We start from the raw sequence: 17,512 nt of genomic DNA on the forward strand, positions 1-17,512 counted from the left end.
CTGATCAATATAGAAGTGTCAGGAGGACTGATCAATATAGAAGTGTCAGGAGGACTGATCAATATAGAAGTGTCAGGAGGACTGATCAATATAGAAGTGTCAGGAGGACTGATCAATATAGAAGTGTCAGGAGGACTGATCAATATAGAGGTATCAGGAGGACTGATCAATATAGAAGTGTCAGGAGGACTGATCAATATAGAAGAGTCAGGAGGACTGATCAATATAGAGGTGTCAGGAGGACTGATCAATATAGAGGTGTCAGGAGGACTGATCAATATAGAGGTATCAGGAGGACTGATCAATATAGAAGAGTCAGGAGGACTGATCAATATAGAAGTGTCAGGAGGACTGATCAATATAGAGGTATCAGGAGGACTGATCAATATAGAAGTGTCAGGAGGACTGATCAATACAGAAGTGTCAGGAGGACTGATCAATACAGAAGTGTCAGGAGGACTGATCAATATAGAAGTGTCAGGAGGACTGATCAATACAGAAGTGTCATGAGGACTGATCAATATAGAGGTATCAGGAGGACTGATCAATACAGAAGTGTCAGGAGCACTGATCAATATAGAAGAGTCAGGAGAACTGATCAATATAGAAGTGTCAGGAGGACTGATCAATATAGAAGTGTCAGGAGGACTGATCAATATAGAAGTGTCAGGAGGACTGATCAATACAGAAGTGTCAGGAGGACTGATCAATATAGAGGTATCAGGAGGACTGATCAATATAGAAGTGTCAGGAGGACTGATCAATATAGAAGAGTCAGGAGGACTGATCAATATAGAAGTGTCAGGAGGACTGATCAATACAGAAGTGTCAGGAGGACTGATCAATATAGAAGTGTCAGGAGGACTGATCAATATAGAGGTATCAGGAGGACTGATCAATATAGAAGTGTCAGGAGGACTGATCAATACAGAAGTGTCAGGAGGACTGATCAATATAGAAGTGTCAGGAGGACTGATCATTATAGAAGTGTCAGGAGGACTGATCAATATAGAAGTATCAGGAGGACTGATCAATATAGAAGTGTCAGGAGGACTGATCAATATAGAGGTATCAGGAGGACTGATCAATATAGAAGAGTCAGGAGGACTCATCAATATAGAGGTGTCAGGAGGACTGATCAATATAGAGGTATCAGGAGGACTGATCAATATAGAAGTGTCAGGAGGACTGATCAATATAGAAGTGTCAGGAGGACTGATCAATATAGAAGTGTCAGGAGGACTGATCAATATAGAAGTGTCAGGAGGACTGATCAATACAGAAGTGTCAGGAGGACTGATCAATATAGAAGTGTCAGGAGGACTGATCAATATAGAGGTATCAGGAGGACTGATCAATATAGAAGTGTCAGGAGGACTGATCAATATAGAAGTGTCAGGAGGACTGATCAATATAGAAGTGTCAGGAGGACTGATCAATATAGAAGTGTCAGGAGGACTGATCAATATAGAAGTGTCAGGAGGACTGATCAATATAGAGGTGTCAGGAGGACTGATCAATATAGAAGTGTCAGGAGGACTGATCAATATAGAAGTGTCAGGAGGACTGATCAATATAGAGGTGTCAGGAGGACTGATCAATACAGAAGTGTCAGGAGGACTGATCAATACAGAAGTGTCAGGAGGACTGATCAATATAGAAGTGTCAATCAGAGACGCGGGATTTCTACGTCGATGCTGTGCCGGTCTCTGATTGGTCGAGGCCTGGCGGCCTCGACCAATCAGAGAGCCGGGATTTCCAGGACAGACAGACAGACAGACAGACAGACGGAAAAACCCTTAGACAATTATATATATAGACTAGATTGTGGCCCGATTCTAACGCATCGGGTATTCTAGAATATGCATGTCCCCGTAGTATATGGACAATGATGATTCCAGAATTCGCGGCACACTGTGCCCGTCGCTGATTGGTTGAGGCAACCTTTATGACATCATCGTCGCCATGGCAACCATTATGACATCATCGTCGCTGTGCCCGTTGCTGATTGGTCGAGGCCTGGCGGCCTCGACCAATCAGACGCGGGATTTCTACGTCCTTTATGACATCATCGTCGCTGTGCCCGTTGCTGATTGGTCGAGGCCTGGCGGCCTCGACCAATCAGAGACGCGGGATTTCTACGTCGATGCTGTGCCGGTCTCTGATTGGTCGAGGCCTGGCGGCCTCGACCAATCAGAGAGCCGGGATTTCCAGGACAGACAGACAGACAGACAGACAGACAGACAGACGGAAAAACCCTTAGACAATTATATATATAGATGTATAATAATAATATTAACAGTTTTAAGCGTGCCCTAAAAACTCATTTGTTCAGATTGGCCTACCACCCCAACGCATTAAAAACTATCCCTGTGTGGCCCATTCAAAAATCAAAAACATAATCAGGTTCCTCGCAACATGTTCTCATACACTTTATGCAGTTATTAGCCCTTTGTGTCTGTACTGCTACATACTTAGGCAATTAACTGGTTCATGCAGCTTTACATGAACACCTGAGCCTTACACTATCGCTGGTCCAAATAACTAAAGCAATTGTTACCATCCACCTCTCGTGTCTCCCCTTTTCCTCATAGTTTGGGCCCTCATTCCTCTTGGTATCTTTTTTGAACTGTGATTTCTGTTATGCTGTAATGTCTATTGTCTGTATAAGTTCCCTCTATAATTTGTAAAGCACTGCGGAATATGTTGGCGCTATATAAATTAAATTATTATTATTATAATGACTAGGTAAATTTTTACAATTCTTACCACTGTCCCTTATGAGGTTATAACTCTGGAACGCTTTAACGGATCCTGGTGATTCTGACACTGTTTTCTCATGACATATTGTACTTAATGTTAGTGGTAAAAGTTCCTCGACATTACTTGAGTTTATTTGTGAAAAAAATGGAAATTTGGCAAAAAGTTTCAAAAAATTTCTCATTTTTACAACACCATTTTCTTTTAGGGACCACATCACATGTGAAGTCATTTTGAGGGGTCTATATGAATGAAAATAACCAAGTGTGACACTTCTGAAAACTGCACCCCTCAAGGTGCTCAAAACCACATTCAAGAAGTTTATTAACTCTTCAGGTGTTTCACAGGAATTTTTGGAATGTTGAAAAAAACTGAACATTTAACTTTTTTTTTTCACAAAAAAATTACTTCTGATCCAATTTGTTTTATTTTACCAAGGGTAACAGGAGAAATTAGACCCCAAAAGTTGTTGTCCAATTTGTCCTGAGTATGCTAATACCCCATATGTGGTAGAAAACTACTGTTTGGGTGCATGGCAGAGCTTGGAAGGGAAGAAGTGGCGTTTTGGAATGCAGACTTTGATGGAATGGTCTGTGGGCATCACGTTGCGTTTGCAGAGCATCTGATGTACCTAAACAGTAGAAACCCCCAACAAGTGACGCCATTTTGGAAACTAGACCCCCCCCAAGGAACTTATCTAGATGTGTGGTGAGCACTTTGAACCCTCAAGTGTTTCACTAAAGTTTATAACGCACAGCCGTGAAAATTAAAAATGTTTTTTTTTCCACAAAAATTATTTTTTTAGCCCCCACTTTTGTATATTTCCAAGGGTAACAAGAGAAATTGGACCCCAAAAGTTGTTGTCCAATTTGTACTGAGTATGCTGATACCCCATATGTGGGAGGACTTTGAACCACCAAATGTTTCACTAAAGTTTATAATGCAAAGCCGTGAAAATAAAAAATCTTTTTTCCACAAAAATGAATTTTTAGCCCCCAGTTTTGTATTTTCCCATGGGTAACAGGAAAATTGGACCACAAAAGTTGTTGTCCATATTGTCCTGAATACGCTGATACCCCATATGTGGGGGTAAACCACTGTTTGGGTGCACGGCAGAGCTCGGAAGGGAAGGAACACAGTTTTACTTTTTCAGTGCAAAATTATATGGATTGAGATCGGATGTCATGTTGCATTTGCAGAGCCCCTGGTGTGCCTAAACAGTGGAAACCTTCCAATTCTAACTCCAACCTTAACCCAACACACCTCTAACTCTAGTCCCAACCCTAACCACACCCCTATTACCAACCCTAACCACAACCCTAACCCAAACACACCCCTAATCCCAACCCCAACACACCCCTAACCCTAATCCCAACCTTAACCATACCCCGAACTCTGACACACCACTAACCCAACCGTAAACATAATCCAAACCTTAACCCCAACTCTAGACCCAACCCTAACTTTAGCCCCAACCCTAACTTTAGCCCCAACCCTAACCCTAACTTTAGCCCCAACCCTAACCCTAATGGGAAAATTGAAATAAATACATTTTTTTATTTTATTATTTTTCCCTAACTAAGGCTGTGATAATGGGGGGTTTGATTTACTATTTATAGCGGGTTTTCATAGCGGGTTTTTGTATTTGGCAGCTGTCACACACTAAAAGACGCTTTTTATTGCAAAAAATATTTTTTGCGTTACCACATACTGAGAGCTATAATTTTTCCATATTTTGGTCCACAGAGTCATGTGAGGTCTTGGTTTTTTGCGGGACGAGTTGATGATTTTATTGGTATCATTTTCGGGCACATGACATTTTTTGATCGCTTTTTATTTCGATTTTTGTTATGCAGAATAAACAAAAACCAGCAATTCGTGAATTTCTTTTGGGGGGGCATTTATACCGTTCCGCGTTTGGTAAAATTGATAAAGCAGTTTTGTTCTTCGGGTCAGTACGATTACAGCGATACCTCATTTATATCATTTTTTTATGTTTTGGCGCTTTTATATAAAAAAAACATTTTATAGAAAAAATAATTATTTTTCCATCGCTTTGTTCTGAGAGCTATAACTTTTTTATTTTTTCGCTGATGACGCTGTATGGTAGTTCATTTTTTGCGGGACAAGAAGACATTTTTGGCGGTACAATTATTATTTATATCCGTCTTTTTGATCGCGTGTTATTCCACTTTTTGTTCGGCGGTATGATGATAAAGCATTGTTTTTGCCTAGTTTTTTTTTTACGGTGTTCACTGAAGGGGTTAACTAGTGGGACAGTTTTATAGGTCGGGTCGTTACAGACGCGGCGATACTAAATATGTGTACTTTTATTATTTTTTTATTGTTATTTACATAAAGGAATGTATTTATTGGAACAATATTTATTTTTATTTATTTAGGATTTCCTTTTTTTTTAACACATGGAAATATTTTTTTTGTCCCAGTGTGGGACATCATGGTAAAGTGTAAGATCGCTGATCTGACACTTTGCAATGCACTGTGTCAGATCAGCGATCTGACAGGCAATTCAGGAGGCTTGCCGCTTGCAATCCACCTCCCTGCAGGACCCGGAAGGAGCCCTGCGGCCATCTTGGATCCGGGGCCTGCAGGGAGGAGGACGGAGGAGACGCTCGGAGCAACGCGATCACATTGCGTTGCTCCGAGGGTCTCAGGGAAGCACGCAGGGAGCCCCCTCCCTGCGCGATGCTTCCCTATGTAGCCTGAAAGCTGCAATCATGTTTGATCACAGTGTTCCGAGGGTTAATGTGCCAGGAGCGGTCCGTGACCACTCCTGGCACATAGTGCCGGATGTCAGCTGTGATAGTCAGCTGACACCCGCCCGCGATCGACCGCACTCCCCCAGTGAGCGCGGCTGATCACGTTAGACGTACTATCCCGTCGGTGGCCCATACCAACTCGACGGGATAGTACGTCTAATGCCAGAAAGGGGTTAATGTCAATAGCGCCGTTAGAAATATATTTTAAGCATGCGTCGAGATTGTGAAAGAAATGGTTCAATGACAATGAAGTAGAGGTGCTGGATTGGCCCTCACATTCCTTAGACCTCAACCCAATCGAACACTTGGGGGTACAGTTAAAGAAAAATCAGTATACATACCCAAGTGAGTCAACTAGTATGCCCCAATTTTGGGAACGTGTAGAACAAATGTAGGATCAGATTTCGGTAGAGACATACTTTGATCTGATCAAGAACATGCCCAGAAAGATTCAGGTAGTGTTGAAAGCCATAGGTGAAGTTATAAAATAATAAAGACGGAGAACGGTGACTGGCGGCAGACAGTGCCAGTGCATGGTCACAACATATATAGATAAATCAGTCCTAATATATTTAAAGTAACGGGGACCAAGCCTGCCATGGATATATAGTTGACCAGTTGTTGATTATTTAAATACACAAAGAGGGGGGGGGGGAAGAAAAACTTCCACTCAACAATCGGGTCTAGAAAGTGCAAAAAAATACTTTATTTGGAAACACATAGAAGTGGTGGCAGCAGCGGAGAACCACCAATATGGTCAAGGGTGCCCCCTGACGAAGGTGTTCCGAAACACGCGTTGGGGCGGGCGCCGGGACCCTCACTGGCCAGCACTTGCTCATACCATACGGTGATGTATTCTGTCTGTTTTTTTGCCATCTCTACTTCTTTATATGTGTAGCTCCACTGCGAGCCGGGAAAAGTACTAAGTGGATATACTTTCCCCCTTTCTCTTGTACCTATGTATGTGGAGTAGTATGTGGTCAGGACATCCCTTTTTCTCTTTTTACATACATATGTATATCTGTGAATTTATTATTGTGGCCAATGTGGGTACCTAGCGCCTGGTGTTTGTTATATTGGTGGTTCTCCGCTGCTGCCACCACTTCTATGTGTTTCCAAATAAAGTATTTTTTTGCACTTTCTAGACCCGATTGTTGAGTGGAAGTTTTTCTTCCCCCCCCCCCTCGAAGTTATAAAATACTAAAATAAAATATTTATTAATTATTTTGATTTTTAGGAGTAAAATCTGCAGAACTAATCATATGCTAAGCGGTTGCATGTCAAATTTCCCCAATTTCCCCAGGTGACCCAAATTTACTAAAATCACCCAGGTGTGACCCAGTCGTATGTACCCCCACTGATTGACTGGGCTGTGGGTTCCATTTCACCGCATGTCACAGCCCAGTATCCTGTGCATGGTTACAGCCAATGAAAGCAGAGGAGAGAGGGAAAGTGAACACTGAATACTGGGCTGTGATGTGCAGTGAAATGCCGCCGACAGCCCAGAAAATCGGGGGGGGGGGGGGGGCTGTTGGGTGCTTAAGACTGGTTCATGCCTGGGTGAGTCCTCTTTAAGCAAATTGAAGATGAAATGATCTCTAAAAGGCCTAAAGTTAAAGATGACACTTTTCCTTTGTATTTAAAGCAAAAAAATAATATACTGTCACTTTTTACATATTACGAAAAGGAAAGTGGGCTGATGCAAAAGTTTGGGCACCCTTGAAGATTTGTATGCTCAGAATAACTTTGACCAAGGTTTCAATCTTTATTTAGCCTGTTAAGGTTATGGCTTGTTCACGATCATCGTTAAGAAAGGCTAGGTAATGCAAATTTCATAGCTTTATAAAAAGCCAGCCTCATTTAACCTTGTGCCAAAGAACACCAGCCTTGGGTTCTTCTAAGCAGCAGCCTAACATTTTGAAAATGAAAATGCTCGAGGCCCACAAAGCAGTACAAGGCTATAAGAAGATAGCAAAATGTTTTCAAATTGACTAATCAAAATTTCAGTGAGAGCTGGTCGTAGGATTGCTAGAGAGGCAAATCGTAACCCCCACTTGACTGCAAAAGACCTTCAGAAAGATTTAGCAGACTCTGGAGTTGTGGTACATTGTTCTAATGCGCAATATGGCCTTCATGGAAAAGTCATTAGAAGAAAGCCTCTCCTGTGTCCTCAACATAAGTGTGCGAAAGAACATCTAAACAAGACTGATGTATTTTAGAAACAAGTCCCGTGGACCGATGAAGTTAAAATAGAACTATTTGGACACAGTGATCAAAGATATGTATGGAGAAAAAAGGGCAAAGATTTCAGGAAAAGAACATTCCGACAACCATTAAACATGTGGGTAGATAAATCATACTTTGGGGTTGTGTTGCAGCTAAATCCATGGAGAACATTTCACGGGTAGTGGGAGGAATGGATTCAATGAAATTTCAACAAATTATTGATGCAAACATAACACTATCTGTAAAAACAGAAGTTGAAAAGAGGATGGCTTCAACAAATGGATTATGATACTAAACACACGTCAAAATCCACAATAGACTACCTCAAAAGGCGCAAGCTGAAGGTTTTACAATGGCCCTCACAGTCCGCTGATCTGAACAACATTAAAAATCTGTGGCTAGACCTCAAAATTATAGAGCATGCAAGACGACTCAGGAAACTCACAGAACTAGCAGAATTTTCCAAGGAAGAATGGATGAAAATCCTTCAAACAAAAATTGAAAAACTCTTGGTTGGCTACATAAAGCGTTTACAAGCTGTGGTCCTTGCAAAATGGGGTGCTACTAGGTACTATTCATGCAGGGTGCCCAAAGTTTTGCATCAGCCCATTTTCTTTTTCATAATATTTAAAATTTAAAAAATGACTATATATATATATATATATATATATATATATATATATATACACACACACACTAGATGGTGGCCCGATTCTAACGCATCAGGTATTCTAGAATATGCATGTCCACGTAGTATATTGCACAGCCCACGTAGTATATTGCCCAGCCACTTAGTATATTGCCCAGCCACGTAGTATATTGCCCAGCCACGTAGTATATTGCCCAGCCCCGTAGTATATTGCCCAGTCACGTAGTATATTGCCCAGCCACGTAGTATATTGCCCAGCCACGTAGTATACTGTCCAGCCACGTAGTATATTGCCCAGCCACGTAGTATATTGCCCAGCCACGTAGTATATTGCCCAGCCACGTAGTATATTGCCCAGTGACGTAGTATATTTCCCAGCCACGTAGTATATTGCCCAGCCACATAGTATATTGCTCAGCCCACGTAGTATATTGCCCAGCCACGTAGTATATTGCCCAGTGACGTAGTATATTGCCCAGCCACCTAGTATATTGCACAACCCACGTGGTATATTGCCCAGCCACGTAGTATATTGCCCAGTGAGGTAGTATATTTCCCAGCCACGTAGTATATTGCCCAGCGACGTAGTATATTGCCCATACACGTAGTATATTGCCCAGGCACGTAGTATATTGCCCAGTGACGTATATTGCCTAGTGACGTAGTATATTGCCCAGTGACGTAGTATATTGCCCAGTCACGTAGTATATTGCCCAGTGACGTAGTATATAGCCCAGTGACGTAGTATAGAGCACAGAGCCACGTAGTATATTGCACAGCGACGTAGTATACAGCACAGAGCCACGTTGTATACAGCACAGAGTCACGTAGTATACAGCACAGAGCCACGTAGTATATTGCCCAGCTATGTAGTATATTGCCCAGCCAAATATGTCACAGGTTAACAAAGAAAAAATAAACATATACTCACCTTCCGAGAGCCCCTTGTAGTTCGGTCACATGACCATGACGTCATGGCAGGTCCTTCTCGCGCAGGGCCTGTGATGACGTCGCGGTCACATGACCGTGACATCATGGCAGGTCCTTCTCGCGCAGGCGCGCAGGGCCTGTGATGACGTCGCGGTCACATGACCGTGACGTCATGGCAGGTCCTTCTCCTGTACCATTCTTGGCACCGGAACCTGCCGGAGGTCACCCGAGCGTCGCGAAAGGTGAGTATATAATGATTTGTTATTTTTTTAATTATTTTTAACATTAGATGGTTTTACTATTGACGCTGCATAGGCAGCATCAATAGTAAAAACTTGGTCACATAGCGTTAATAGCGGTGGTAATGGAGTGAGTTACCTGCGGCATAACGTGGTCCGTTACTTCTGGCATTAACCCTGTGTGAGTGGTGACTGCGGGGAGTATGGAGCGGGCGCCGACTGCAGGGGAGTAGGGAGGGACTAATCGGACTGTGGCCGTTGCTGAGAAGGACAGAAAGACGGAAGTGACCCTTAGACAATTATATAGTAGATATATATATAGAAATTTATAATATGTTTTTTACTAAAATACAAAGGAAATGTGTCATCTTTAATTTTAGCCCTTTTAGAGATCATTTCATCTTCATCTTGTTTAACTGTTCACAATAACAGTAATTTTGACGAGGGGTGCCCAAACTATTACATGCCACTTTATAAATAATCTGTCAATTATCTATCTATCTATTTATCTATCTACCTACCTAAGTCCAAAAAATTAAGGCAGCACACCATTCATAGTTGAAGTTAAGAGGTGCTTAATATTAATAGCCCATCACAGCGACGTTCCGGCTCGTGTTGAGCCTTTCTCAAGCAACACAGTAGACTGCTCCTGGAACCGGTGTCACTTCAGTCACTGGAAGGACATAAGAACTCCCCACGGAAGCCTCCGCATCATCAGAATGGATGGCGGACATTCAGCCATTTGCCCAGGATGGGCAAAAATAACAAATTAATGAACAAGGCGATCCAATATATAAGAATTTCATGAATAGGGTAAAGGTACCTTCACACTGAACGATATCGCTAGCGATCCGTGACGTTGCAGCGTCCTGGCTAGCGATATCGTTGAGTTTGACAGGCAGCAGCGATCAGGATCCTGCTGTGCCATCGTTCGTCGGAGCAGAAAGTCCAGAACTTTATTTCGTCGCTGGACTCCCGCAGACATCGCTAAATCGGCGTGTGTGATGCCGATTCAGCGATGTCTTCACTGGTAACCAGGGTAAACATCGGGTTACTAAGCGCAGGGCCGCGCTTAGTAACTCGATGTTTACCCTGGTTACCAGCGTAAACGTAAAAAAACCAAACACTACATACTTACATTCCGGTGTCTGTCCCCCGGCACTGTGCTTTCCGGCTGGCGCTCACAGTCAGTGCAGAGAAGCACAGCGCCGGAGGACAGACACCGGAATGTAAGTATGTAGTGTTTGGTTTTTTTACGTTTACGCTGGTAACCAGGGTAAACATCGGGTTACTAAGCATGGCCCTCTAACTTCAACTATGAATGGTGTGCTGCCTCCATTTTTTATACTTCTGTAACAAGGTTTGGTACATTCCGCCTGGGGGCCTTGCACCCTAATTATGATTTTTTTTGTGCTGCTCTTAATCTTTTTTGTTTTTTATTTTTTTGTTTTTAATCTATCTATCTATCTATCTATCTATCTATCTATCTATCTATCTATCTATCTATCCTGCATGCATCCTGATTTGGGAACTTTTATCCAACTAAACAATGCCACAAATGGTATTTTAGATTATCTCTAAAAATAAAACTAATAAATTAATGAAAAAGTGAAAAAAGTCCTCACAAAGCTCTTTTTTTTTGTTGCAAAAATAGAAACAATCTGTGTTCCAGAATTAAAGGCCAAAAAAGTCTGTTTTTTTTTTTTTTTTTTTTAAATTTAAAATGATTCTTATGAGCAATAGTAACAAAGAAAAAAATCTAAATGTTTGGTATTCTCATTATCTTATTAACCTGCAGGATAAAGTTACCATGTCAGTTTGCTTGGATGGTCTAAAAATGGTGCTGTTTTTCTTTATTTCAGTTTATTCCACTTACCAAAAACATAAAAATAACCATCACGCAGCTGACCAAAATAAGCCTGGTCCCCAAGGTGTTAATATTGATACATATCAAAGGGATTCATGTTACTCTGCTTTTTAAAAGGATTTCATATGAAATTTTATGACTTTTTTTTTATTTTTCCTAGTGTCTAGTTTTGATCCCCAATTTTATAGTAATATCATAGTGTTCTATATGTTTTCTAAAGATATTCTTTAATGCTACAGCCATGTTTTTTGCCACACAGGCTCTTAGCAATGACGTTTCGGGACAGAAGGTAGAGCTGGAGACCACGGCTTTTGATGTCCAGTTCTTTATATCAGAATATGCCCAGGATCTTTCACCAAATCAGAGCAAGGAGCTTTTACGATCACTGAATGCGACACAGAAGAGGTTTCAGGAGGCTAAAAAATGGATCTCTTCACATATGGAGGCTTTAGAAAGTCGCCTGCTGGCCGCTCAAGACCTGAATGAGCAGAAGGTTTGACTACTGGTGCATGTGGCGCTTGCTCATAGCGGTTTGGAATTTACTTTTTGTACTTCTTTCGTAGCAGAAGCATAACTCATGTTTTCTATAGCTAAACAGTGCTTGTTTTGTGTCGTTTGCAGTAGTTGGTTTGTACCTTCAGCCAAAAAATGTTCTCCTTTTAGCCGTCTGGTTTATGCTGTTGTATTTATTTATTAGGCATTCTTACATCATTTTTTGGAACTTTTGTAAAGGGACTCTGTCACCTGAATTTGGACGGAACAATCTTCAGCCATGGAGGCGGGTTTTGGGGTTTTTGATTCACCCTTTCCTTACCTGCTGGCTGCATGCTGGCCGCAATATTGGATTGAAGTTCATTCTCTGTCCTCCGTAGTACATGCCTGCACCAGCAGCAATCTTGCCTTGCGCAGGTGTGTACTATGGAGGACAGAGAATGAACTTCAATCCAATATTGCAGCCAGCATGCAGCCAGCGGGTAAGGAAAGGGTGAATCAAAAACTCCAAAACCCCGCCTCCATGGCTGAAGATTGTTCCCTCCAAATTCAGGTGACAGTGTCCCTTTAACTAGTATTTTCCAGATCTTTTTTTTTTTTTCAAAATCCACAACAATGAATAAACCTCTAGTTTTCAAAACTTCAAGGTGTCGTCACTGCAAAAGATACCCGAATAATGGTCAGCTCATTTTTTGGAAACCTGAAAAGGAAAAGACAATCCAAAAACTGAACAAAAGAACAGCAAGTCGTTTTTACATAAAAATACTTGTGTTCATTCTTTGGAGCGTTTCTTTAGCATTTCTTCAGGTGGTTTTCAGAGCAGAATCTGCACATACCCTATAGCTCCCCATAAAGTCAGTACATGAGGAGCTGATTTCAATTGTGGCAATGTTAAACTGTTATAGGCAATTAAAGGGGTTTTCCCTCTAATAAAGTTCATTTTAATAAATAGATCTTGGAATAAAATTAATTTGCACAATTTGATGTGTTTAAAAAAATGTTCCTGTGCTGAGACAATCTTATTAATGTGCCCCTGCTGTGTACTGTGTAATGGCCGTGTCTGATCGTGCAGGAGCATGGTCTGATCATACCATAGCTCCTGGGCAGGGGAGGACACAAAAGAGAGTGTACAGATATTAATGCACGGGATCACTGCTGATTCTTTCTGTGAAGTAAATGTTTCACCTCACAGAAAGAATCCGCTGTGACCCCGTTCTGTAATGTCTGTATACCCTTTTGCTTTGTCCTTCGCCCAGGAGCTGTGATATGATCAGACCATGGTCCTGCACAGTGAGACACAGCCATTACACAGTACACAGCAGGGGCACATTTATAAGATTGTCTCAGCACAGGAACATTTTTTTTAAATACATTCAATTGTGGAAATTATTATTGAACGATCTATTGATTAAAATGTTGATTAAAATTTTGTTCTTGCTAAAACCCCTTTAAGTCCCTAATAGGAAAAAGGAGGAGGTAACTGTTACTTAAAAAGGAGAGGGGTCATTAATATTTTCAGCCAAGCTTATAGAACATAATCTTTTGCATCCTGTTTAAATGTACATCTTGCTTTAACATCCATATTTCAGTACTAACATCTGTTTGATATGTCTTTTTCTGCATCATTATTAACACAGGTTCCCGGATGGAGAGACACTGGGATCATCAGCGCAGTTGAATCGTCTACTTTAACTTGTGCATGGTTAGGCTTTGAAATCTCTCTCACCTTATCTGTTTGCAATTCTTTGAGATGAACGCCATGTTTTCTTCTTCTACACTGCAGTCGCCTTGCTGAGCCTTGATCCACTGTGACCATGTTTACAGCACACTGTCATTTGTGACTTTTATCTGCTGCTCTTGTACAATGGACCTTCATTCTTGACCTTCTTTCATTCCTGCAGGACGCTGAAGTACAACTACAGGAGCACAAAGATAAGCTGCAGGAAATCGGTGACCTGCTCACCCAGACAGAGAACCGGCTTATTGGCCACCAAGACACGTTATCTGCTCGGGACAACCCTGCTGATCTGCAGCATTGCCAGGCTGAGTACGAGGTATGGGATTGTGTTGTATCTGAAAAGCGTCATCATATTAACCCCTTCATGATGCATCCAATTTCCTTTTATGCATTTTCGTTTTTTCGTCCTCTTCTTCCCAGAGCCATAACTCTTTTATTCTTCTGTCCATGTAAACACATGAGGGCTTGTTTTTTTGCAGGATGATTTGTACTTTTGAATTTAACTACATGGTGTACTGGAAATGGGAAAATTGAAAACAAGTGGGGTGAAATTTTTAAAAAGCGCAATTGTGACATTTATTTAGGGAATTGATTTTACAATGGGCATTTGTTGTTAAAAGTGACCTTGCATTATAATTCTGCTCATCAGTACGACTACAGTGATACCAAATATGTCCAGTTTTTTTGTGTTATTTTAGTGGTGAAAAAAATCAGAAGTATGCAAAACAAATGTTGGGGTTGTGCTGACATTTTGACATTTTCTGAGATCTGTCATAGCAACCCATTGGCAACCAGCGATCTTTTCACGGGGGCAAAAATGAGGGATTGAAATGGCATGCCGCATGTTGGATGCGACTGTCAGAGTTTGACAGCAGAATTTAGCAAGTTAACAATTGTTAGAGGCAGGTCCTGTTTTTAACGCACAGCCATGATCTGCTGGGTATGGAGCAGGCTCAACCTGTGAGCCCACTCCATACACCCACTCTGACATGTGCATGTCTTGAAGGGATTAAAAGGGGTAAAATATTAGGCAGAAGGTCTAATCTCTGCAGAGTGTAATGTTCACACTGTCAGGGCGCAGTCAGACGGCCATACAAATCAGACCAAGATCGAACCGCAGTTCTGAAATTGGCTGCTACTCATGACCCGAATGTGATAGCTGCATAGAAATATATGAAATTGTCACTCTCGGGTCATGAGAGCCGCCGGCTAATCCGTGCATTGCGGTCTGATCTTGACCCGATTTATACAGCTTTCTGACAGAGTCCCTAGGATTTCACACTATTTCACAGTCCCAGCGTTGTCACTACCTGCCATAGTCATATGCAATTTGCATATATTTGGTAACACGCCAAGCACCTTCTCTTCTGCTTCTGTCAATTCAGAATTTCTTTTATTGTCATCTAAAATATATATATATATATATATATATATATATATATATATATACATGTATATATATGTATATAAATGATAATTAACTTTTCAAATAGTCTTAGGTATAAAATCTACGATCGATGTCTACAGCTTTTATTCATAGGAAAATAGCAGTCAGCTTCCAGCAGGTGATGAGGTTCAAAACATCTTTATTTTGCCATACAAAGGATGCGACCTTTCTACCTGTCACAGGTCTTTTTCAAGCATACTTCTGCTGTGACAGATCAGCACATCGCATCTTTTGTATGGCGGAATAAAGATGTTTTGAAGCTCATCACCTGCTGGACGCTGTCTACCATTTTCCTTTGCATGCTTTGTCCAAGTGGGTTCATGGAATTTGGACCTTGCGTCTTCATACAGGAGAATGTCCTGATCTGTCCATTTGTCCTTAACCCTATATGAGCTAATCCTATATGTTTCCAAAGACTGTAATGTAGTCCTCTGTTTGGCTTTGTGCACATGCAACTTTTAGACGCTGGTGCAGCAGGTGAGTTTTTTAATCCAACACTGGTAGTCATTTTCCTGAGACGGCTTCGGCGATTGTTATTTCGTCATTGTGTTGGTGGCCCTGCTGCCGGCGTCCTTTACTCTATACTGTGAAGAATGAACATACTATTTCTGTAGCGTCTGCCGCTGCCTCCACATGCTTCTCCTCCTTCCACCATGCGAGGACGCCTGCTTACTCACTGTCCCGGTTGCATAAGTGTCCCCAGAAGCTGTCTCCTTTTCCTCTGTGTGCGCCACACTGTGGTCCAGCAGCACACACACATTAAAATACCCCCAACTGTCAGCTGGTAGGCATTTAGTTATAGTGCTTCCTTGCAAAGTTGTCTCTCAGCCAGTAGCTGTCAGGCAACTTGTATATAAGGCACCCTCCCCAATAGGGAGGTGCCTGATCAAAACCTATAGTTTAGTATTAGTTGTGTTGGTGTATGCAACTGTATGTTGCCAGGTCCCCCATCCTTAGTCTGTTAAGATTATTCCCGTATCCTGTATTCCCGTTAGCCTAGTATAGTTTGCCCATGTTCCTGTGACCGTTTCGGTGGTATAGTAACCTCAAAACCGCATCTGTGCTACCTATAGCCAATCTCCTGGTCCTGGTGCGGCCAGGACCAAGAGTGTGAACAAGAACCTATCTTCAAAATCCAGGTTATCCATACAGTCCGTCAGTCTCTGTTACCTGCTTGTCAGTGACTTCGGTCACTTCTCTCCCTGTGTCAGTGAACCCAACACCTGGGATCAGCAGCTGCAGTAATGGCACCTGCCTAGGAGTTGTACCTGGCGGATACCTGAAGCCCAGTCGGCCTCCAGCATAAGGAGCTCCAGCGAACGCCAAGTAGCCGCTTAGCTACGCCCCTTCCTAGGCATATCTGGCCCTGTGGCACAGTGGTTCCACAAACCACATGTGCCACCTGCATGTGACAATGTATTTTAAGTGCTTCATGGTTGCAGTACGTTCATTTTATGGGGTGCCTGGAATCTGCCTGAAAAAGACATTGCATGCTTATACAATCTAGTTTTGTATAGTCTGATTCTCTAATCATATTGCTTATTATCTCTCTGTTTTGTAAAGCTCTGATAAAAGCTATATGTGATGCAAATCTGGAAGGCATATGCATTTGTATCATAAGTGTAATACCTGTACTTCCTATGGATCACACTTCCAGTTAGAAGACCACAGATAATTAAAACCAAAACCATATTTACCTGCAAATTAGCACTATGGCACAGGTAAATACTGATTTTCTTCTGTGGCAGTCACTAGCATGTACCTAGAAATATGGATCCATGCGTTGTCTGTATGGTCAGGACCCAGGCTCAGTACCTCCCACCACAATACCATCTGCTTACAACCTAGGGCTATAGTGTGGTGGTATTTTTAATTGTCTTATGTAAAGGCTTAGGAAATTAAATTTGTTTTTGCTGTATGACCTTGTATAGAGGGGGTGTTGGTTTCACCGAGATCTCCTTTTTTGAGTAAGATGGTGTGAATTTTAACAATGCCAGATTGAGTTACTCATAGTGCAGAAAATGATAAGTCTTTTGCTCCAGTTGATTTATTTTTCATGCATTTGTAGGAGTTACAGAAAGATGTGCAAGCCGGCGCCAGTGAACTTGCAGAGATTGTGAAGAACACAGAAAAATTCCTCTTGGAGTATGGAGATAAACTTTCCTCAGAAGAAAAATGTATAATTGAGCAGAAACTGAAAGAGGCGAGAGCTAAGTTTGATCTCCTCCGTAAGAAAGCAGAGCAATCCAAGAAGGAACTTGAAAAGGCAGTCACTACAGCCATCAAGACAGAAACAGAAAAGGTTCCTGACTTGTATTACTTATATTATCTAGAAACTGCATATGGTCCAACGTAAAATCCCATAATTGAGGAAGGTTTCCAGT

At 41.7% G+C, this 17,512-nt stretch overlaps 1 protein-coding gene across 3 annotated transcripts in view; it reads left to right on the forward strand.

Moving 5' to 3' along the window:
* Positions 1–17,512, forward strand: part of DST (dystonin) — a 750,022-nt gene that overhangs the window by 556,853 nt on the left and 175,657 nt on the right. For 2 of the 3 annotated variants that reach the window (XM_069726743.1, XM_069726744.1), the window contains 2 exons: positions 13,845–13,997; positions 17,197–17,430. In XM_069726743.1, coding sequence (XP_069582844.1) covers positions 13,845–13,997; positions 17,197–17,430 — 387 coding nt within the window. Of the gene's footprint in view, positions 1–11,710; positions 11,945–13,844; positions 13,998–17,196; positions 17,431–17,512 lie in introns of all 3 variants that reach the window. The other variant, XM_069726742.1, reaches the window with a different exon arrangement.

Source organism: Ranitomeya imitator, chromosome 5 (genome assembly GCF_032444005.1).
Source record: "Ranitomeya imitator isolate aRanImi1 chromosome 5, aRanImi1.pri, whole genome shotgun sequence".
NCBI classification, from domain to species: Eukaryota; Metazoa; Chordata; class Amphibia; order Anura; family Dendrobatidae; genus Ranitomeya; species Ranitomeya imitator.